The sequence below is a fragment of the Bos mutus genome, chromosome 24 (assembly GCF_027580195.1).
Source record: "Bos mutus isolate GX-2022 chromosome 24, NWIPB_WYAK_1.1, whole genome shotgun sequence".
In the NCBI taxonomy this organism is placed as follows: domain Eukaryota; kingdom Metazoa; phylum Chordata; class Mammalia; order Artiodactyla; family Bovidae; genus Bos; species Bos mutus.
The window spans coordinates 40696170-40719658 of record NC_091640.1 but is presented as its reverse complement, the minus strand read 5'-3'; the positions used below and the strand labels follow the sequence as shown (position 1 = coordinate 40719658).

Below are 23489 nucleotides of genomic sequence, written 5' to 3'. Positions count from 1 at the left end.
AATAACCCTGTATACGAGACAGCAAAAGAGACACTGATGTATAGAACAGTCTTTTGGACTGTGTGGGAGAGGGAGAGGGTGGGATGATTTGGGAGAATGGCATTGAAATATGTATAATATCATATATGAAACAAGTCGCCAGTCCAGGTTTGATGCACGATACTGGATGCTTGGGGCTGGTGCACTGGGATGACCCAGAGGGATGGTATGGGGAGGGAGGAGGGAGGAGGGTTCAGGAGGGGGAACACATGTATACCTGTGGCAGATTCATTTTGATATATGGCAAAACCAATACAATATTGTAAAGTTAAATAAAATTAAATTAAAAAAAATAAAAAATAAAAAGTTAATCCTGATATTTTCACAGTAAATCTGAGAATATTTGGTTAACAGGCTAATATCTGAAATACAAGGTCAGTCAATCAGTGGAGAAAAATGTCCAAGTGACAGAATTTAGTCATTTATAAATAAGCAAATACATTTATACATACAATTGACTTTCACTAACAAAACAGAACTATCTACAATACATATAATAATTGGACAGATGAGTGTGTTAAAGTTCCCTATCTCTTCTGAGCTTGTTTTTTAATAAAATGCGGAATTTAATTTGAAGATTGTTCCAAATTCAGGCTTTACATAATTCTGTAATGCTAAAAAGTGAGCCATTTAAAACTGATGGAGAGAAAAGGATGATTTTCCAGGTTTCCTTCACCAGCTGCCATTCACCCAATGCACAGTCCTGGGCTTGACCAAAGCTTCCATCCATCTACTTTTGAAAAGGCATCTCAAGGATTCCTTGGTGACTCAGTGGTAAAAAATCTGCCTGCCAATGAAGGAAACACATGTTCGATCCCTGGTCCGGGAAGACCCCACATACCGCACAACTAAAGCTGTACACCAGAACTACTGAGTCTGTGCTCTAGAGCCCCTTTTCCACAAGAGAAGCCACTGCAACGAGAGGCCTGTGCATAGCAACTGAAGAGCAGCCCCCACTCTCTACAACTAGAGAAAAGCCTGAGCAGAACCCAAGACCCAGCACAGCCAAAAATAAATTGATTAATTTTTTAAAAATTAAAATAAACAAAGAAAAGGCCTTTCCACCACCTCCTTGTTTTCTGGCATTTGTCCTGGAAGCTGGATCACCTTCATTTCCCACCCACATCTGAGTCTGATGTGGTAGCTGAGTTCTGTAGATCAGAATGTTTGCATCCTCCTCCATATTCATATGATGAGGCCTACTCCCCACTGTGACCATAATGGAGATGGGGCTTTTGGAAGCTAACTAGGTTGAGATGTACTTTCTTGGTGGCTCAAATGGTAAAGAATCTGTCTGCAATGTGGGAGGCCCGGGTTTGATCCCTGGGTGGGGAAGATTCCTCTGGAGAAGGGAACGGCACCCCACTCCAGTAGTCTTGCCTGGAGAATCCCATGGGCAGAGGAGTCTGGTAGGACTCTATGTCCTCTACTGTCCATAGAGTCACAAAGACTCAGACACGATTGAACAACTAACACTCAATGTTCAGACGAGGCTGAGATGAGGTTGTGAGTGTGGAGCCCGAGTGGGATGAAGGCCCTTACAAGGGGAGGAAGAGCCCAGAGGATACACGTGACTATGCAGCAAGAAGTTGTTGGTCTGTAGACCCAGGAGCTGGTTCTCTCCAAGAACATGCATGCTGGTCCCGGATATTAAGACTGCCAGCCCCCAGAACTGTGAGAGATAAATGTCTGTTGGTTAAGCCTCCCAGTCTACAATATTTTTGTTACAGTGCTTTGGTGACTTACTGAAAAGCTGAAAGAGGTATTATAAATACTAATTCCCAAGATAAGCCTATGGAGATAAATAAAATTTTAAATATTTCATAAAGAACAACAGTAATTCTAATATAATTACATGTGACTCAAAGGGTCAATGACTGTATGAACATATATAACTCAGAAATTGATACCATCAGCAAATAATATTTAAGTATAAAAAAGAACATCTAAAATTCTATTTTCTCAGTATCTTATATATAAACTTACTCTAGGATATTTCAAACTGTAGGCTCCACAAGTGATCAGAAAGTTGATAACAACAAGAAATGTGTGCTCTTGTTTTGGTTACTTGAATGGTTTTCCAAATCTGTTTCATTTGAGTGTCTCCCACGGTTACAGCTCAGGTTCATACAAAGATCACCACATCTGATAGTACACAGCAAGGACACTCAGCAGATTCAATGCACATCAGTTTTTTTTTTTTTTTTACCACATAAAAATACTTTGATAGATGCTGTCTTCCTCCTGCACACTGTCTGGAAGCTGTTTTAAGTATTTTGCAGCTGTAATAAAGGAGGCTCATGAGCTGTGTTTCATTTTGTTGTTCTGTATTCTAGAAAGACCAGCTCCATGCTGGCAGCAACCTGCCTGGCCCACGGATGAGATGGAGAAGACGGAAGCAGATGGGGTCCATCTGTTAACCATAAACACTTCTTCATTAGTGTCATCCTCAGATTTATGTGTGTTATGTTTTTGAGAAAGACTCTGACATTGATTATATTTAATCTATATTTTTAAGCAATCAAACCACTGGCCATTTTTCATAGATGTGGATCAAGATGTACACGTTGTACAGATGGACTTTTTTTTCTTTTTTGTCAATATGCCTCCTGGATGTAAATCATGTGATGTCAGTTACATCCAAATCCCTCTAACAGAGTGGTAAGTGCACACAGATTATTCACCTAGCTCTGGATATAAGAAGCCCACACAGCGGAGTAGAATTAATCTGCAGTAGAAGTGAAGAAACAGGACTATTTCCAGGTATGCCATCTACCTTCGTGACTCTCAACAACCCTGCACCTCAAACTCATAAAAAAGTACAGAGCCAAGGGATGCAACGTGAAACTCTGAAAAATGCATTATGGTAGAATTCAAAAGATGTAATGCAAATTACTGTGTAATGTAAGTATAAATGATCACAATTCACAATGATGTTGTTTTTGTTCAGTCGCTAAGTCGTGTCCAACTTTTTGAGACTCCATGGACTGCAGCATGCCAGACTCCTCTGGCCTTCACTATCTCCCAGAGTCTGTTCAAACTCATGTTCATTGAGCTGGTGATGCTATCCAATCATCTCATCCTTTGTTGTCCTCTTCTCCTCCTGCCTTCAATCTTTCCCAGCATCAGGGTCTTTTCCAAAGAATCGGCTCTTCACATTAGGTGGCCAAAGTATTCGAGATTCACCTTCAGCATCAGTACTTCCAATGAATATTCAGAGTTGATTTCCTTTAGGATTCGCTGGTTTAATCTCCCTGTTGTCCAGGGAACTCTCAAATAAAGGATGTTCCCCAAATAAAGGATGTCCTATTCATTTCTAAATCTTGACTTACTACTGGGAAGATTCAAGTGACAGAAAAATGTAAAACAATCTTTCATTCAATTTTCTGCCTGAATCTTAGAATTACTTTGAGGAGTCAAGTGAATTGAGATGCAGAAAAGCATTTTTTTAAAGTGGTATAACATTAGAGGAAGAAGGAAGAAAAGCCCATATTCATACCTCCAAGGCCAGAGGGATTTCATCTAGTTTTCCAGGGCTGCTTCTCCCCATGACTTGTGAAGAATGGCCTAAAGCAAAGGCTCAGGGCCCAGGCGAGAGAGCAGGAGGACTCTGTGAAACCATCCCCCACCCCCGGCCACAAACCCTTATGCTGCTGGAACTATCTCATACAAATCCAGGTTAATAGAAGCCATCCTTGCAAGCAAAAGACATTTGTCTTATTTCATCCGCTATTAATAAAATAAACATTTCCCCACAAAATGCCTATCCAAACAGAGGAAATAAATTATTGAACACTAAAACTATTCGAACAACACAAAGACTCACAAGCCAAATAACAGGCTGAGTCCAGGACAATCTCATTGTCACTAAGAATTTGAAAGTCATTCTATTCTGTCTTTGTCATCAACCCCTTCTTGACACAACCCTTCTGGAAAGCTGCAGGGCAACATGCAGTCATGGATGTTAGAGGACCCCCAAAGCATTTAAGGTGTCTCTTCCAGAATTTGTTCCCATTTGTCATTGTCCTGCTGACAAATCCTGGGATAGCACAGTTGGCTGTTTTTCATTTCCCCCAGAAATGGAGAAGAAATAAAAAATGACTGTTGACTTCAGTTGTGATGATTCAAAGAATACAGGATTTAAAAATTATAGCATGTGTGCATGCTCAGTCATGTCTGACTTTTTGTGACCCCATGGACTGCAGCCCGCCAGGCTTCTCTGTTCATGGCATTCTCTAGGCAAGAATACTGGAGTGGATTGCCATTTCCTTCTCCAAGGGATCTTCCTAACCCAGGGATCAAACCTGCATCTCCTGCATTGGCAGGTGGTCCTTTACCACTGTCAAAAACTTTACATTTTATAGGGCATCAGGCAAATGTGACACATGACAATTGTTGCTATGCTGCAGAAGGAGACACAGGATAGGTGGAGAGTGATGTGTACCGAGAAGTTGGCAGGCGTGGAACAGAAGCCCAAGTGGAGTGGAACAGATGCACAGAAGGGTCAGAATATAAAGCAGGTCCATAGCAAGCTAAAATAAACAACCAAACCAAACCAAAACCCACTATAGGATCCCTAAGGAAAGAGGGGTGAAATCAACACGAGTCAAGGTGGGGAACAAGCAGCCTGTGGACTGATGCACAGCAAGAAGCAACAAGAACGAAACTGGAGAATGCTATGGGGGAAACCAAACCTAGAGTCTAAATAAGTGGATGGCAAACTGGTTAGAGGGGACAGGTCACTTAATCCTATTTGGTCAGAATTCCTGAGACCCTTGATCTGTCCATAAGACTACTGGCTGTGCAAAATACAGATGGTAGAGTTTCTAAGACAATAAAACAAGACACATAAGTGATGATGACACTAAAAAAGGTCTACTTATTTTTTTCTTTAAAAAAAATTTATTTATTTTTAAATTGAAGGATAACTGCTTTACAGAATTTTGTTGGTTTCTGCCAAACATCATCATCAACGACAATAAAATGTCTACTTAAATGCTCAAAGGGCTTCCCAGGTGGCTCAGTGGTAAAGAATTTGCCTGCCAATGCAGAAGACCCAGGTTCAATTGCTAGGTTGGGAAGATCCCCTGGAGAAGGAAATGGCAACCCACTCCACTCCAGTATTCTTGCTGGGAAATCCCATGGACAGAGGAGCCTTGTGGGCTACAGTCCGTGGGGTCGCAAAAAGTCAGACAAGACTTAGTGACTAAACAAAACAGAACAAAAACAAATAAAAATGGTTAAAAGTAAAAGATGTGTTACTAATTTCTAGGTTTAGGCTTATGGCTAGGGAGCTGAAAATTAACAAAAATGCCTATAAGTTTGTGTGTGACATGACCATGTGATTCCAAGAGGATGAACAGGGAGAGGGTATTATATTTTGGACTCCAACATCTTGCCCTAAAAGCAACTCAGTAACCAGATTGTCCAAACAAGATGGCTAAGTAGAAGCAAGGGCAAAACCAGAAGTTCACAGCAAGGTTTATGAAGAATAACATTGAACTTGTCTCGAACTCTTTGTTACCTGGCTACACACTGTGGAAGCAAGAGAAGAACTGGGGAGACTGCTCAGAGTATCCTCTTCCTCCCTGCTAGTGTCCTGACACTAACCGGATCTCTGGGGCCCTCCCCAGGGACAGGCTCTCTGCCTGCTGGACTCACTCTGAACCATGAACGTGAGTGACTGTACCTGTAGCCAGAGCCTGTCTCCAGCCACGGTCCTGCCGATGGCGCTGCACTGGAAGGTGGCAAACTGGCCGGCGTTGACCTCCACGTTCTGAATCCGCAGGAAGTGGGGCGTTCTGGCTGCAGGAAGACGAAGAAGGAAAGACGTTAAAAGTGGAGGTCTGAACCCGTTTGTGTCTCTTCAAATCTGCCTGCAATTTCGGGCCTCTCCCTTTTGTTTACCTTTGAAGAAAAGAATGCCTTTGCTTCTAAGAGCTTTAAAGATTTCATTACGCCTGTAAAAGAGGTTCTGGAAAGATCTGCTGTGTTCTCTAACAGCCAGGCATTCTGGGATAGAACCAGACGGAAAGAAGATATTTTATGGTCCCTGCTGTGCAAATTATCATAGCTCAGCAGTCTTCTTGTAATAACAGATCTGTATTAATAAAGATTACACTGAGGCCTAATTGATGTTTTGAACAAAAACATATTAGATATTTATACTAGGAACATGAAAAGAACAGTAAGAAGTTAAATGATGTTGTCAAGGAAACTTTTTAAGCCAAGTACGGAGCTGTGAGTAATATATATTTTAATACAAGTAATTGGTATGCAGCACTCCTCATGTAATATTTCCCAGCGACCAAAATACTCTCCCCATAGACAGACTGCGAAATTACACTGGAACTGCCACAGCACGGCGGGTTTTGCTGATTCTTATTTCCAATTCAAGGAGAAAGAATGATTCCAACTGCTAAATAGCATTAAGTTTCAGAACATGCATTGTCCATAGGGGACACCTGTTTAAACAAAGCATTGTTCTATTTGATCTAAGAAGCACAGATCCATCTCAGTAGCACACTGAAGACATCCATCGAGGAACTGGAGGGATGGGTTGGGAATTAAATTTTATAACTTCTCCTTTAGGGAAACACTCTCTTACCAGTACAAGGATAGAGTGAAAGAGTAGCAAGAGGTGGGGTAGGGGGAGGTTAGGGAGTAGAAAAGAAGAAAACAGGATGGTGATATTTTCTGGGAGAAATAGAGAAATCTGAACGACAGCTAGAAGGCATTGTTTATGCCTTGCCAGCCAACGTGTCTCTGGATCACACCTTTCAAAGAATGGTCCACCACTCCTGGGCACCCAAAGATGATATACAGCACTAACACTAGCCTGTGAAAAACATAATTAGGGGGCTTCTCTTGGCAGTCCAGTAGATAAGACCTCACCTTCCAATGCAGGGGTTGGGGGTTCAATCTTTGTTTGGGGAGCTAAAATCCCACAAGCCTCTCTGCCAAAACACCAGAACATAAAAACAACAGAAGCACTATTGCAACAAATTCAATAAAGACTTAAAAAAGCACAATTAGGAGTGAAAATGAATTTCTATCCAAAAACAAAGAAAAATGTAGTTTGATACCAATAACACAGAGGAAACCCCCGTTACTCCTTTGAAGACCAGCAATAACTGCAACAATGCGTTCATGATGCCTGGCATGCAAAATGTCCTCAGTAATTTCTAAAACAGCAGTATAACTGTGGGTCATTGTCTCTAATACTATTATATTCACTTAGAAGCCTATCAACTATTTCTCATTAACTTAATCAAATTCCCCTTAGTCAAGAACAGCACAAGTCTATGGTTTTTAAAGATCTGTGCAAAAAGTCCTTGCATCAAGTTTCTTTTTCTAACTCCCATTGTTTTCAAAAAGTGGCAAAAGGTAACGTTTTTTTGGAGCATTTCATGGGGCAGAAACTTTTCCATTGATGACTCACATGTGTTCTCTGAAGAAGGTTTTTTTCCATTATTTTACTTGTGGGTACTTAGCCAATGAGAGCCAGACATGGAGTGGAAACTTGGGTCTGGCCAGTTCCAAAGCTCAGATGCTGCCCACTAGGCAACACTGCTTTGTAACTCTGAATGCCTTTCGCAGGCTCTGCATCCCACCAGGTATGGCTCCCGGTCGGACTGTTGGAATTCAAGCTCCTTTCAAGGCCCCTTTCCAGTGCTGTTCTTTCCATAAAGCTTGCATGGATTCTCTCAGCTTGCTGTCAGACCTCTGCACCACCACTTGTCCTCTGTCGGGCATCTCACTGGTGTTACCCTCTCCTGTCCAGCTCCTGTCCTCCCACCTCTTCCTCTGGCTGCAAATCACTCCTACATACTGGCTTCCTAACACAAAATGTTGGGTGTGGAGCCATCTTTCATGACCACTTGGGTACTGTCACCCTACCTGGTTAAACCCAGGGTCTCTCCAGAGTCTGTGCTGAAGGGTTGTTAATTATTTTGAGAATCACCCTGGATATATCCCCACATAGTTAAGCTACTAAAAATTTAAATAATTTTACCCTCTTGGGATAAACCATAATGCAAAAGAACATTAAAAAAGAACATACATATGTGTATAAGTGAGTCACCCTGCTGTGCAGCAGATTGGCATGATATTGTAAACCAACTATATTTCTATTTTAAAAGACATAAAGGTACTGATAGGACTTCCCTGGTGGCTCAGACAGTAAAGCGTCTGCCTACAATGTGGGAGACCAGGGTTTGATCCCTGGGTTGGGAAGATCCTTTGGAGAAGGAAATGGCAACCCACTCCAGTACTCTTGGCTGGAAAATCCCATGGACAGAGGAGCGTGGTAGGCTACAGTCCATGGGGTTGCAAACAGTCGGACATGACTGAGCGACTTCACTTTCACTATTAAAGGTACTGATAATATATATTCTTATTTGCAATGTATAAGACAGCCCACACCACGGAGTGCTAAAAATATGTTTACTACCTTGCAAGAAAAGACTCACCATTATTAAATTTGCTTTTCTTTGATTACTGATGAAAAAAGTCTCCCTTAAAAATCCACTGCAAAATGTCCATGTGCTGCTCACGCTTGTCTTAGACCTTGGCTTCCTACCCTGTACCTCACCTGTGATCCTTCTCCTTTTCACCCTCCTTACCCTCCAAGGCTGCCAGCATTCTCAAAACCCCTCTTTTTCCTTATGCTCGATGACTGAGCTCCCTTAGCTTCTCTCATCCAGAAGGGCTCATCCAGGTGTCCTGGGGCTGCAGAGCTCTGCACCCTCCTCTCCCCTAGGGAGGCAGGAATGCAAGGAAAGTCTTTCTTCCCAGAGTGACCTCTCCCCCAGAGATCTGCAGCCTTTCAAAGGCTCCCGCACTTTCTAATTGGCACACAGGGAAAGCTAAAAAACATTTAGTTTGCAGCATCAAGAATAAGTTTCCCACAGACTAAAATAATTTATAGAAAATGAATTTCAATCTTTAAATTTTAAGTTCATTCTTTATCAGGCATGTCAGGATTGTTATTTTCGAAGAGCAAGGGTGGGCCACATATATTATTTTCCCTTTTTCTAATGTTACAGCCTGTTTCTGAACTGCTGAAAAATAGCATACTTTATTTGTATCCAAATCCAAACTGCCTCCTGAAATGACTTACCTAGATCATCTTCATTTACATATCCCTCCTACCAAGATGAACTAAAATATTAAAAGATGTCCAATGTATTTAAAATCAATTCCATTCTTTTTCCTAAGATTTTTGATTTAAATAATTTTTTTACCTTTAGAAACCACTTTCAATAATAAACATTAAAATTAAAGAAATAACATTTTTAAATTTAAATTAAAAACCTGAATTTAGAATTTTCTAACTACTTTGTTTCTTAATCATATATAAATTTACCTTTAAGAAGCAGCTTTGGAAATAGGTATGCTTTTCTGCACTATCTATCATGCGATTCTTTTTAAGCTCATAGACTGTAGCCCGCCAGGCTCTTCTGTTCATGGGGTTTTTCAGGTGAAAATACTGGTGTGTGTTGCCATTTCCTTCTCCAAGGGATCTTCCCAACCCAGGGATGGAACCCACATCTCCTGTGCCTCCTGCATTGCAGGCAAATTCTTTTACCCGCTGAGTGATCAGGGAAGCCCGCACAGTTTATGATCTTTAAATGGAAAGCATTTGGTAACCTGTGGCGGAGACACCTGTCTGCAGACCTAAGCGTGGGCCTTCTGAGAGAGCCTGGTAAATACCCACTTTGATCCACCAAGGCTCACAGTGACTCCAGGAATGTTCCTACAGATTGCTTATTTGTACTAAGTAAGGAGGCAGATGAAAACCATACTATGAGAACAGATACAAACGGGGGGTGATCGTCAGGAGAGAAATGAAGATGAAACAAAAAATCCTACTGGAACAACAACAACAGAAGCTTCCAGTATCTGGCAGTTACATTATTTATGGGCGGCTCTGAGGTCTGGTGGGAGTTCCTGGTTCTGCATAAAATTATTAGAGCAGGCCTTGGTCATTAAAGAAATTACATCCTTTAACTTAGTCTATTGGTATTTACCTTTTAGTCTATTGGTATTTACCTATTTACCTTTTTGTGACTATTGTGCACTTTTGAAAAAAATTTAACAAGATATTGTGAGCATTTTGCTTGTTAAATATTTACCTAAAACTATAAGAAAAAGTTGTAGTTCACAATCAGGGATCATGTCACCCCCAGAGAACATCTGATGATATCTGGGACATTTTTGTTTGTCACAACAGGGGTAGGGGAGGTGGCGGGGCAGATGCTGCTGGAACCCGGTGTGCAGAGGTCAGAGATGGTGTTAACATTCTACAATGCACACAACAGCCTCCACAGAAAGGAATTACCCATCCTCATGTCAATAATGTCAAGGTCGTGAAATCCTTACATATATACGGGCGTCCAAGGTGGCACAATGGTTAAAAAAAAAAAAAATCCACCTGCAATGCACAAGACACAAGAGACCTGGGTTTGATCCCTGGGTCGGGAAGATTCCCTGGAGGAGAACATGGCTACTCACTCCAGTATTCTTGCCTGGGAAATTCCATGGACAGAGGAGCCTGGCAGGCTCCATGGGGTCACAAAGAGTACACACACACACATACACATACACAGACGTATATATCATATGAACATAAAAAAGTTAACTGGAACATTCCTTTACTTTGGACTTCTGAGTTTCTTAAACAGAATGCCAAGACACAAGAGTTCATAATTAAATCCTCATGTAGACTTTTAATTTTTTCCTTAGGGTGAATTTTTAGAAATCGAATTACTAAGACAAAAAGAAGCATTTTTAAAAGACTTTAGACACAAATTGCTGAATTGCTTTCCTTAAAGTGTATAACAAACTGCATTTCTACCAGCAGGGTATGCTAAGTATTAATTTCTGTATTTTTTCTGAAGAAGTTGATTAAATATATGTGCTCTGCTTCATCAGCTTCCCTAACAATAATAAATAACAGGAATATCAGAACTGTCATGGTTCTGCCATAGGTCTATTCATGCACAGTAAAGCTGCCCTGGGAGGCTGCTCTCCTAAGGGCCCTGTTTCTAGCAGTGGCTACTGAACCAAAGAGAAAGATATAGAAAAGCTGATTTATCAATACAGTTTTCTAATTATATTAGGAGTTCTTTTAGGTTATAACTTATATTTTTAATTTGCTGGCCAAAGATAAGACTGTGTGATATTATTTCTTTATCTTCATCCTTATTAAGACATGCTTCTCAGAATGGGGCTTATCTTTTCTCCTTTAGAAAGGATCTGATGTTCAATATGGCTTTCTCAAAGACTCCAGGGTTTATTATTTGCACAATAAGGTTAGCGTCTAAGGAATTGATACCTTTGTTCAAACTGTATTTGGGCGGGGGAGGGTGGTGCGTGGGCGCCTCTGGAACAATGGCTCAGTGGTAAAGAATCCACCTGCCAATGTAGAAGTAGGAGACATGAGTTCAATCCCTGGGTCTGGAAGATCTCTTGGAGGAGGAAATGGCAACTCACTCCAGTATTCTTGCCTGAAAACTCCTATGGTCAGAGGAGTCTGGTGGTTACCATCCATGGGGTCAACAAAGAGTAGGACATGACTGAGCAACTGATCAAACACACACTGCTTTGGAATGGATTGGCTGTCTTTGGTTGGGGCAACAGTGTCTCTTGGTTGAGATGAAGACTCCCAGGAAAAAAAAAATCATCTGGCTAAAATAATAAAAGCCATACCTCAAAATGGAAACTAGATGAAGACAGAGAAACCTACTAAGCATAAACCCTTTTATAAGCAAATTATCATTTTCAATTAAGAGAATTAATTGACATGAACAGAACATAGTAACTCATCCACCAGGGTAAATAAGACAAAGGGACTGTGGAATTCTTTGTTTCAGATCAGTTTCCTCCAAGATCAGGAAGGTTAAGATTTCTATTAAAGGCATTTGTAAGGTTTTTCAATAAACATTAAAGGTATAGATAATCTTTCCAGAGGTTTAAGACGCCTGGATTCTCCCTGCCTAGTGCTGTAAACCCTACAAATATTTTTGGTTGGGAAGCAATTGAAGGCTAATACTATTTTAAGGTTGGAATTTCAGCATATGGGCTTCCCTTATGGCGTAGACAATAAAGAATCTGTCTGCAAAGCAGGAGAGCCAGGTTTGATCCCTGGGTTGGGAAGATTCCCTGGAGAAGGGCATGACTACCCACTCCAGTATTCTCACCTGGAGAATTCCACGGACAGAGGAGCCTGGCAAGCTACAGTCCTTGGGGTCGCAAAGAGTCAGACAAGACTGAGTGACGAACACTTTAACTTCACTCTCAGTGTATATACGTTCAAGCTCAGGCTCTCACTGCCTTTGAATAGATGCAAAAGTTCCTAAACCCAAGCCTTAGTGGATTTTTTTTTTCAATTTGCAAAACTGGGATTTTTTTTAAAGTACGTATTTCATAGGGTTGGGATAAAGATCAAAGAAGATGCTGCCAGGAGAAGACATTCAGTGTGCCTGGTACTTAGCCTCAAAAATGTTCATTATTATTTAAAATAACTGATCTATCACTGGAAACTGGAAAAGATCCCAAGAAAAGGAGGTCTATAGCCAGAAAAGTTTCAGTTCCACGCTGAGCTGCGTGCTCTGAACCTTGCCAAACCACCTTAATTGGAACACAGGTAGAGCACCAGTAGAGTGGAAAATTCCAATCTAGCCCATACTCAAAAAGAAAAATTCTCTTTTTCTCTCTAAATTTATAGGCCCATTTGTCTCCTGGGTACCCTTTCAAAATGCTATGCCAGTTTTCCTCTAAAATCTGCAGGAGTTCTAAAAACTAAATATCTTCCATGAATATTAAAAGGTTTTTGAGTAGAACTCTTCTATTTTTTTTTTTCATTTCTGCCATATTCTGTTGCTTCTTACTAGGAAAACAACTTTTAAAAGAATAGAGGTTTTCAGGTATTAATTGATCTCACATCAGCCTTTGATTCCAAAGCCAGGAGTTATCACTGACCAGGATGCAAACCTTTCTGTAGATGTCTCATATCATTGATTCTTCAAAGCCTGCTACCAAATGCTAACAACAAAATCAGAGAATGGTAATTTGCAAGATCAATGTGCAAACCGAAATGGACAACGGGCAGACTGTGTCCTGACCCCTTTGTCTTTACATTTACATTTTAATGTAATGGCAAAGGCTGAGATGGACTGGGGCCATGCCTGCCTGCCAGAATGCAGAGTCAACACTTCTATTTGTGCAGCACATCATTGCAAACAAAAGAGCCAACTTCTGCTAAAGAGAATACCCGGTACTATCTGAACACAATCTGTTTTGCAAACTTTTTTTTTTAACTTTTAAAACAGACACTGCTAAATTATCCCATCTAAGAAACCAATCAGTATTTCTACTTAGAGTTACAATCTGCAGCTAATTCATTCCAGTGGGCCAATCAGAATTCAGGCATAATAATAGCAGCTAACATTTACTGAGGTCTTAGAGAAGGCGATGGCACCCCACTCCAGTACTCTTGCCTGGAAAATCGCATGGATGGAGGAGCCTGGAAGGCTGCAGTCCATGGGGTCGCTAAGAGTCGGGCACGACTGAGCGACTTCACTTTCACTTTTCACTTTCCTGCATTGGAGAAGGAAATGGCAACCCACTACAGTGTTCTTGCCTGGAGAATCCCAGGGATGGTAGAGCCTGATGGGCTGCCGTCATCGGGTCGCACAGAGTCGGACACGACTGAAGCGACTTAGCAGCAGCAGCAGAAATGTGCTAAGCACTGTTCTAAGTTCATTATGTACATTAACTCATTTAATCCTTACGTTTACCCTTTGAGGAAAGCATTATTATTATTATTATCCCCACTACCTGAGCAAGGTAATAGGTCACAAAGGCCAAAAAACTCTTGTGAGCAGAAAGCTCTTAACAAACATGTTTCAAGACAAAGCTACATTTGTTTTGCTTGTAAGGTAAGAACAGATCTTTTTGTAAGACAATTTTATTTATTTGGCCATGCCAAGTCTTAGTTGCGGCATGGGGGAATTAGTTCCCTGACCAGGAATCAAACCCAGATCCCCCACATTGGAGTCTTACCCACTGAACCAATTGGTTCAGTGACTCTTACCCACTGAACCAATTGGTTCAGTGACTCTTACCCACTGAACCAACAGAGCAGTCCTGTAAGAATGCATCTTAATGGAATAATTTGTCAAGTGGAAAAACAGACTCAACATTCTTATCACAGAAAAGTAAGTGAGCCACTATGTAAAGATAACTTTTATTAGTCACTGTATATTGAAGAAAAATGATAGTCCATTGGAGAAAAACCCAAGTAACTTCCTACCTTTAAAATGAAACAACTGTTCTGAGTTCTGTGCATTTCTCAAACAATGCCTTTATTGGGTCTGCCTTTATTCAACAAACATAATTCAGAAAACAGTTCCAATTTTTTAATTTGTCATTGTTATTCTTATTTTAATCACACAGTTTAATGTCTTCATAAAAATCTAAATTTGAAAGTAGGCAATGTTTGAGTATGCAAATAAATATGATTGAAAAATTAATTTTGTTTTATAAAATAAGAATAAATTTGAATCAAGAATGCCATATTATGAACTCAGCATTTCTTAAGTGTTTAAAGAAATTGCTGACTTACTTCATACTGCGAAGTAGTAATACAGAACTGTCTTAGATTTTGCATTCATTTTATCCAATATATGACACATAGGTTTATGAGGATTTTTGCAATCTTTTTCATTATTACTTGTTAAAATAGGCAGAACAATAATGAGGCATGATTCTGTATAATTTTTAGATTTCACAATTGAAGGAATCATATATGCAAATATCTTTGTATTTAAGGTGTTATATGACAACAAATAACAAAGACTGTACACTATAAGACAAAATTGAAAAAGACATAGGTATCCCATTGTTCACTGCAGCACTATTTACAATAGCTAGAACATGGAAGCAACCTAGATGTCCATCGACAGATGAACGGATAACAAGTTGTGGTACATATACACAATAGAATATCACTCAGCCATAAAAAGGAACACATTTGAGTCAGTTCTAATGAGGTGAATGAACCTAGAACCTATTATACAGAGTGAAGTAAGTCAGAAAGAAAATGATAAATATTGTATACTAATGCATATATACACAATCTAGAAAAATGGTACTGAAGAATTTATTTTCAGGGCAGCAATGGAGAAACAGACATAGAGAATAGACTTATGGACATGGGGAGAGGGGAGGAGAGGGTGAGATGTATGGAGAGAGTAAAACATGGAAACTTACATCACCATATGTAAAATAGATAGCCAACAGGAATTTGCTGTATGGCTCAGGAAACTCAAACAGGAGCTCTGTATCACCCTAGAGTGGGTGGGATGGGAAGGGAGATGGGAGGGAGGGGATATATGTATACCTATGGCTGATTCATGTTGGGGTTTTACAGAAAACAACAAAATTCCGTAAAGCAATTATCCTTCAATTAAAAAATTAATTAATTAAAAAAAAAGATTGTACACTATAACCCAGTGAGATTCATCCTAGGAGTGCTAGGTTGATTTAACATCCCCAAATTAATCAATATAATAATAAAAGACACCAACAGAATAAAAGACAAAAACTATATCATAATCTGACAGTTAATGGAGTTCAGGAAATGCCATCAAAAACATGGCACCTGGGTACACCGAATATGTTAAGCTGAAGGAGTCTGAGAAAACAGCGGAAGCAAGAAGGTCACTCTGACCTTTCCTTCCCTTCTCCCTTGAAACAGGCCACAAAACCCTCGTGACAGATGCCCTCCCAGTGCCCAGAGGAAAGGAGCTCCCTATCTCTAAGGACAAAGGTGGAAAACAAAGTGAAGACACCTGCTTTGGGTCTTCCTCAGCTTACCACACTCACAGTATTGTCTATACAATACCACATTCCTCCATGAATGTCCACTCCTCATGAAAACCAGTATAAACATACTCAGGTCTGTGTGTGCACATCTCCATTTCCTTATGAGGCTCCCGTGTCGCATAAAACATACAGGAAGTATATCTATATGCTTTTCTCCCATTTATCTGTCTTTCTCGGTTTCAGATCCTGTCAGCGACCCTAGGAGGGCCAAAAAAAACTTTCCCCTCTCCTATATAAGTAAAGGAAAAGCACTGGCTAAAATCCAACAGCCTTTCATGATTGATTTTTAAATAACATATAACAAAGTAGGAATATAAGAGAATGTCCTTCCTGATAGTGAGCATCTATGAAAAACCCAAACTCACAGCTAACATCACACTTCATGGTGAAAGGCTGGAAATTTCCCTCCAAAGACATGAACACAACAAAGACATCTGTTCTCTCCACTTGTACTCAGCACTGTACAGGAGGTTCCAGCCCCAGCAAGTAGGCAGGAAAATGAATCAAAGGTACCCAGACTGAACAACAGGATATAAAACTAAACCTAAAGATCGCGGGTCTTGAAAATTCTAAGGATCTACAAAAAACAAGTAGCACTTATAATAAGTAAGTTCAACAGGGTCTCGGGATATGAGGTCACTGTACAAAAATCAGCTGTGTTGCTATACACTTGTAATGAACAATCTAATAATGAAATTAAGAAAGCAATCCCATTTATTTGTTGTTGCTTTTCAGTTGCCAAGTCGAGTTTCACGGACTGTAGCACACCAGGCTCCTGTAGAGCAGTATCAAAATGAATACATAGGAATACATTTAATGAGAGAAGTTCAGTTTGTACCTTGAAGACTGCAAACACTATTGAAGGAAATATTAGAAAGCCTGAGTAAAAGGAAAAACATCCCACGTTCCCATACAACTTTGAGAGGATGAACGGAATGATATGTGATGTTAAAATGCTGCATAGCTTATAAGATATAAAAATACATACCGGCATCACAAAGTCATAATAATAATAATACCCACATATGCCTAAGTTACGACCTGCTTAAAAACAGGAGACAATATTATGAAGCTGAAAAAACCGCTTCTTCAGTTTCTCCTACCAGGATTATTGAACCAAATTCAAAATATAGCTTTAGGGTGCACACCAAATACAGAAATTATCTATGTTCATCAAAAGCTGTGTGAAGCCACAGCACAGGCATTTCCACATTTCAAAACGATCTGGCATCTTACTGTCACTACGCGAAAATCAATTTTATGAGCAACTGTACACCCTTAACAGAACAGCTACTTTTAAAAAAGTGTCGTAATGCCTGCTCATAAACCTATATGAATCCAAACAGGAGCCTTTAGAGTGAAGTAAATAAAGTTCAGCAGTTTTACATCTTTGGGGAAAGCAGAATTTTGGATATGAAATATTTATGCTCCTTCACGATGTAAATTTAATGAGCCTCAGCATTTCAAAATAATTGATTATTATTTAGAAACCCTGATAGGAAATCCCCTAGAATACAAACTATAAAGCTTTCCCTTTTAAGACCAAACGACTGCCTTCTTTAAAATCTTTATTTGCATGTTTTCCCCATAAACTAGGCAATTCAGGAGAAGATAACGACAGAAAGGCCATCATCAAGACCGTTTAAAGCTCACAGTTCAACACACCATTGTAGCATCCATCACCTTGGGACACAGGCTGTTTTGCGATTCTGTATCTCCTAACAGCAGTTTGTAGAGCCAATTAGGTATCAGAACCGGTATTCTCCAAAGGAGAGACATAAACACCATTTCTGCGGCTGCAGGCAGCTGGTCTTGGGAAGAATGCACTGAACTGTGGGAGACACATTTCAGGAAGGCTCTGACGGAAGGGGAAGCATTAAGTCTTTCTCTCCTACTGAAGGCAGTGACTAGAATCCTGCCGGATGGGAGGGGGTCCACTTCAGGAGCCGTTCTGTTGGCCAGAGGCCTCTGCACCTGCACCCAGAGCAGCAGAGACACCTGCCGGGTGGTGAGGTTTGCTCCAGGAAACGGCTCAGCACACAGTAGGTCCATCTGACGTCTCTCCTGGCGAGAGGTGAATCAGAGGCCCTGAACGTTCATGCGCCTGAGAGGATCTCAGGGCACTTTTCCAAGCCTGAGGCTATGACTCTGAGCGTTTGGCCAAATTCCAACTCAGGTAATTATATTCTGCTTCTTGAATTTGCCCTGCTGTTCCCATTAGGAACATTTTTTTTTTTTTTTTTTTTTTTCAGAAAAAAGGGACTGAAATTCTTGTTGAATTCGCTAGTATTGCTGACAGAAGAAAAGGCCGAGCACTGACTTACAATAGGAACGTCCTGACCGGGTAATGAGCAAGATGATTGCCGAGCTTGAACTGGGACACCAGATAAAGATCTCAGAGAGCAACACCCTTTGGGGTGGAATCAAACAATGGTGTCATGATAGCCCAGTGGATAACAGCCACCCAGGCTTGTCTGTGACTACCGTGTGGAGTAATCACTGGGGCATGTCTCAGCCCACACAGTAAAAGCAGACATTCCTGCAAGTGTTTTTATTTCTAGTATCAGCATAGCTATAACCACACCCCCATGGATTTGGCTGGGGACCTTCAGCAGAAAGGGTGGCGCTAGCAGCAAAGAACCCGCCTGCCAATGTAGGAGATATGAGACGCAGGTTCAAGCCCTGGGTTGGGAAGATCCCCTGGAGAAGGGCATGGCAACCCACTCCAGTATTCTTGCCTGGGAAATCTCGTGGACAGAGGAGCCTGGCAGGCTACAGTCCACGGTTGCACAGAGTCAGACAGGACTGAAGCGATTTAGCACACATGCATGCTTCAGCAGAGATCCAGAATGGTCTGAATGAGCCAATTTCCCTTTAAAGCCAGGGACCCTAAAAGTAAAGCAGGCCACCATCTCTGAGATGGTCAAAGATGTAATGTCTGACAATATCAACCTGGGGCAAGGATACAGGCAACTCAAATATCCACGCATTGCTGGTGGGTGTGGAACTGGGCAGACAGCTTTCATACCAATTTGGCAGCATCTCGTAAAACTTTCTAACCGACATCTCAGCAATTCTGCCTGTAAGAATACACATCTCCCAGGTTCTCACAAACTGCATGCAAAGGCATGCACGTGCACACACACACACGGGTGTGTACTGCAGCCATGTCTGTCACAGACAAAAACTGGGTCTTAGGGGGAACTAAATATTCATAGACGAATACAAAAATACAGTGTAGTATATGTATATGATGCAATCTGATGGACTGACCTAAAAATATAATGTTAAGAGGGGAAAAAAAGAAGAGAGTGATTTGTACTGTTCAATGCCACTCATTAGAATTTACAAAGGCGGGATTTCCCTGGTGGTCCAGTGGCTAAGACTCCACATTCCCACTGCAAAGGGTGCAGGTTTGATTCCTGGTCTAGGAACTAAGATCCCTCATGCTGTGAGGCATGGCACCAAAAAAAGAATTTATAAAGGCAAACATAACTGATTTTTTCTGAGCACATGATTATGGGAAGCTCTGTACACACACACACACACACACACACACACACACTAAGCACACACAGACACATAGATTTGCAGAGTTTTGGTTGCTCAGCTCCCAACATTCTCTTTTGAGGTTGGATATTTCAACATACCAAATATTCCCATAGTCCCCATTGCTGATTTTCACTTTCAAGGCACTCAGTCATTTTTCACTTACAATGCCTCACACATGACACATGTATGTGAACTTCTGGGCTAGCACAGCGCCACCTACAAGTCCATCAGGGACTCTCTAGACAGGACAAACTTCCCTCCAGGTTTTAGCACTTTCTCCCATCCATAACATAAATACACCCCAACCATGTCCCTGAAGGATTAAAAGTTGAGGCAACTTACTACACGGATGTCCTAACACCTTCACTTCATCAATAGCGAGGTAACCTTGATGTCCAGAAGTTATGACTTCAAAAATCACCTGAAAGATTAAGAAAGGTTTTCATTATTCATTCACTTTATCAACTTTGACCTAACATTTCTTGTAGATAAGATACCTCATTTCAACCATTCATTCATGTTTCCCACAGACATCATTGAATGTCTAGTAATCCGACAGTCAAATGGTCTAGGTTCTAAAACTGCAATAACAACTAAGACTAAAACTCAGTTTTTTGGGAGGTGAATGTGGGGAGCAGACAGCAGTGCAATCAAGGTCTCACCCCATGAAGGTGAGGGGGGACCCCAGGGAGGAACCGATACTCAAAAGACAGAGGTTGAGTCATCTTCCAGAGGTGACGTTAAGATTTAAATTGCTTTAAGATAATATATTTTCTGGGCTTTCCCCATGGCTCAGCAGTAAAGAACCTGCGTGCCATGCAGGAGCCGCAGGAGACATGGGTTCCATCTCTGGGTGGGGAAGATCCCCCGGAGAAGGGAACGGACATCCACTCCAATATTCTTGCCTGGAGAATCCCATGGACAGAAGAGTCTGGTGGGCTGCAGTCCATAGGGTTGCAAAAAGTCAGACACAACTGAAGTGACTTATTATGCATGCATGCAACATACCTTCTGGTCAACTTCTTTGAGGGGACTCTATGGACCAACTGGAACCACATGGGGTCTTAGGTTTTATACAACTAATACATGCAATTAAAATGTTTAAAGTACTATGAAAGAAGAGAACAGGATACTAGGAGGACATACTCCAGAGGACCTTCCATGAGGAAGCGGTGTTTGAGCTGAGAGCTGCCAGTGAACAAGCCAAAGGTGAGAAGAGTGTAAGGTATCTTCCAGGGAATGTGCAAAGGCCCTGAGGTGGACATGACCGTGACCATAAAGAGGAAAACTGGGACCTACAGCTCTAAAGGTCAGCTGTGACCAGGCGCAGAGGCTCCACTCATAGGGAACACACCATATTAGAAATACAGAGAAGAGCTGTGCTGGCTGAAATTCAGATGGTAGAGTATGAACTGGGAGGAAAATGATATAAAAATCTTATGATGAAGGCTTTACAACTGTTTGATCCTAGGAGAAGCAGGGCAACAGAAAAAGGGCAACATGCTCTGAGGTCCTCAAGATGAATAACATTTTGACATAGTGGACTCAGAGAAGTTGAGGCTAAAGGAGAAAAAAGAACCACTAACAAAAGCTCTCCATTGTCAGGCTAGTGTTAATGCTAACAGGTCCACATGACACAGCAGGAATCTGTGTCGCAGGGAGACCACATGAAGAGGATCATTCTTAATGCACAACCCAGCATCCTCCATTCAAGAAATGGACTTATTATTCATATAAAAACCTGCACATGAATGTTCATAGAAGCTTTATTCAATATAAGCAGAAGCCAGAAATAGTCCAGATGCCGTTCAAATGATTAAACAGAGAGTGGTACATCCATGGTTACTGCTGCTAAGTCACTTCAGTCGTGTCCGATTCTGTGCGACCCCATAGACGGCAGCCCACCAGGCTCCCCTGTCCCTGGGATTCTCCAGGCAAGAACACTGGAGTGGGTTGTCATTTCCTTCTCCAATGCATGAAAATGAAAAGTGAAAGTGAAGTCGCTCAGTCGTGTCCGACCCTTAGTGACCCCATGGACTGCAGCCCACCAGGCTCCTCCGTCCATGGGATTCTTCAGGCAAGAGTACTGGAGTGGGGTGCTATTGCCTTCCATTGTTACTAGTCAGCACTAAAAAGGGACAATTTTTTTTTAATTGGAGGATAATTGCTTTACAATGTTGTGTTGCTCTCTACCATGTAAGAATGTGAATCAGCCATAAGAATACATATGTCCCCTCCCTCGTGAGCCTCCCTGCCCCTCCCATCGCATCCCAGCCCTCTGGGTCATCACAGAGCACGAGCTTGAGCTCCCTGTGTTGCACAGCAGCTTCCCACTAGCTGTCTGTTTCATACACGGTACTGTGTGTGTGTCGCTGCTCCTCTCTCAATCTGTCCCTCTCTCCTTCCCCTGCTGTGTTCACAAGTATGTTCTCTATGTCTGCGTTTCTACTGCTGCCCTGCAAATAGATTCATCAGTGCCATTTTTCTAGATTCCATATATATGCATTATTATATATCTGTTTTTCTCTTTCTGACTTACTTCTGTATTAACAGCCTCTAGGTTCATCCACCTCACTAGAACTGACTCAAATTCAAGGAACTAACTACCGACAGAACCACTGACTGGATGAATCCCCTGAGAATCGCGTTGAGTGAAAAAGCCCATCAGAAAAGATTACATGCAATACGATTCCATTTATGTAACAACGTGTAATGTCAGCATTTCAGAAACGGAGGCCAGGTGAGTGCTTGCCAGGGCTCAGGGATGGAGGGAGAAGGAGCAGGAGCTCAGTCGTCTCCGACTCTTCGCGACTCCACGGAAGGAGCAGGAAAGACAGGGCAAAGTCTTAAGCACTGGACTGCAAGTGTGCACGCCTGCTCAGTTGCTCAGTCCTGTCCAGTTTTTTGCGACCCCATGATGTAGTCCACCAGGTTCCTCTGTCCATGGGATTCTCCAAGCAGGAATACTGGAGTGGGTTGCCATTTCCCACTCCAAGGGATCTTCCTGACCCAGGGATTGAACCTGTGTCCCCCGAGTCTCCGTCACTGCAGGCATCGACGTGTCAATGTGACACGTGTCAAGTGACACTGCTGTGTCACTTGAGAAACCAGGGAAGTCCTTAAACAAGTTTCTTAAAAGCATATTTAAGCATGCCCTGAAAAGCTTTTCTCGTCGTGAACCCTTGCTCTCTGGCAAGTTTTCCAGTTTGTACTTTTTTCTAGCCAGTGCCCTTGCCAAGAAAGCTTCAGAAGCAGAAATAGTTTTGTCTCTTCTTTTCAAACAAGGGACCACTCTATCAAAAGACACGTATTGCTGTACAGAAATACAGCACACATATGAAGGTGTGGGGGTGGATCACAGGAGTGTCTGAAGATGCCTGCTCCCAGAGCCAGAAAGATGGAAGTCAGAGGAAACTAACACAAGACCATAGACAGCACCACCAGAAAGCAAAAAAAAAAAGTAAAAATTGATGTGGGATGTGGCCATGCTTATTTTTATCAAACAGGACAGAACCTATTAAAAATCTATATTAGAAATAAGACTTGAGCCTCTTAAGGGAACCACACCAATTTTTTTCTTTATAAAAAATCAACAATTCAAAAAACATTTATTTACCATTTACATCCATGTCCCAGGCACCTTTTGTATGTATTATCTAATTTTTCTCAGTCAACCATATCCACTGCAGTGAATATTATCTACCTCAGTAGATACAAAGTTAAGTGATTTTTCTGAGGTCACATACTCAGGGTGTAATTCCAGGTCTATTTTATTTTCAAGTCCGAACTTTTTTCATGTGACTCGACTGCCTATGTATGCATATACACATATAATATACAACCATGAGTACACACACGTGTGTGTGTGCTCGGTCGCTTCAGTCACGTCTGACTCTTTGCAAACCCATGGACTGTAGCCCAGCAGGCTCCTCTGTCAATGGGATTTTCCGGGCCAGGCAAGAATACTGGAATGGGTTGTTATTTCCTCCCGCAGGTGATCTCCCCAT

General features: G+C 41.4%; 1 protein-coding gene across 4 annotated transcripts in view; it reads right to left on the bottom strand.

The window, feature by feature from the left end:
* Positions 1–23489, bottom strand: part of PTPRM (protein tyrosine phosphatase receptor type M) — a 660428-nt gene that overhangs the window by 381949 nt on the left and 254990 nt on the right. For all 4 annotated transcript variants that reach the window (XM_070361479.1, XM_070361481.1, XM_070361480.1 and 1 more), the window contains exons 4-5: positions 19825–19903; positions 5729–5844 (exon numbers count right to left, since the gene is read on the bottom strand). In XM_070361479.1, coding sequence (XP_070217580.1) covers positions 5729–5844; positions 19825–19903 — 195 coding nt within the window. The remainder of the gene's footprint in view (positions 1–5728; positions 5845–19824; positions 19904–23489) is intronic.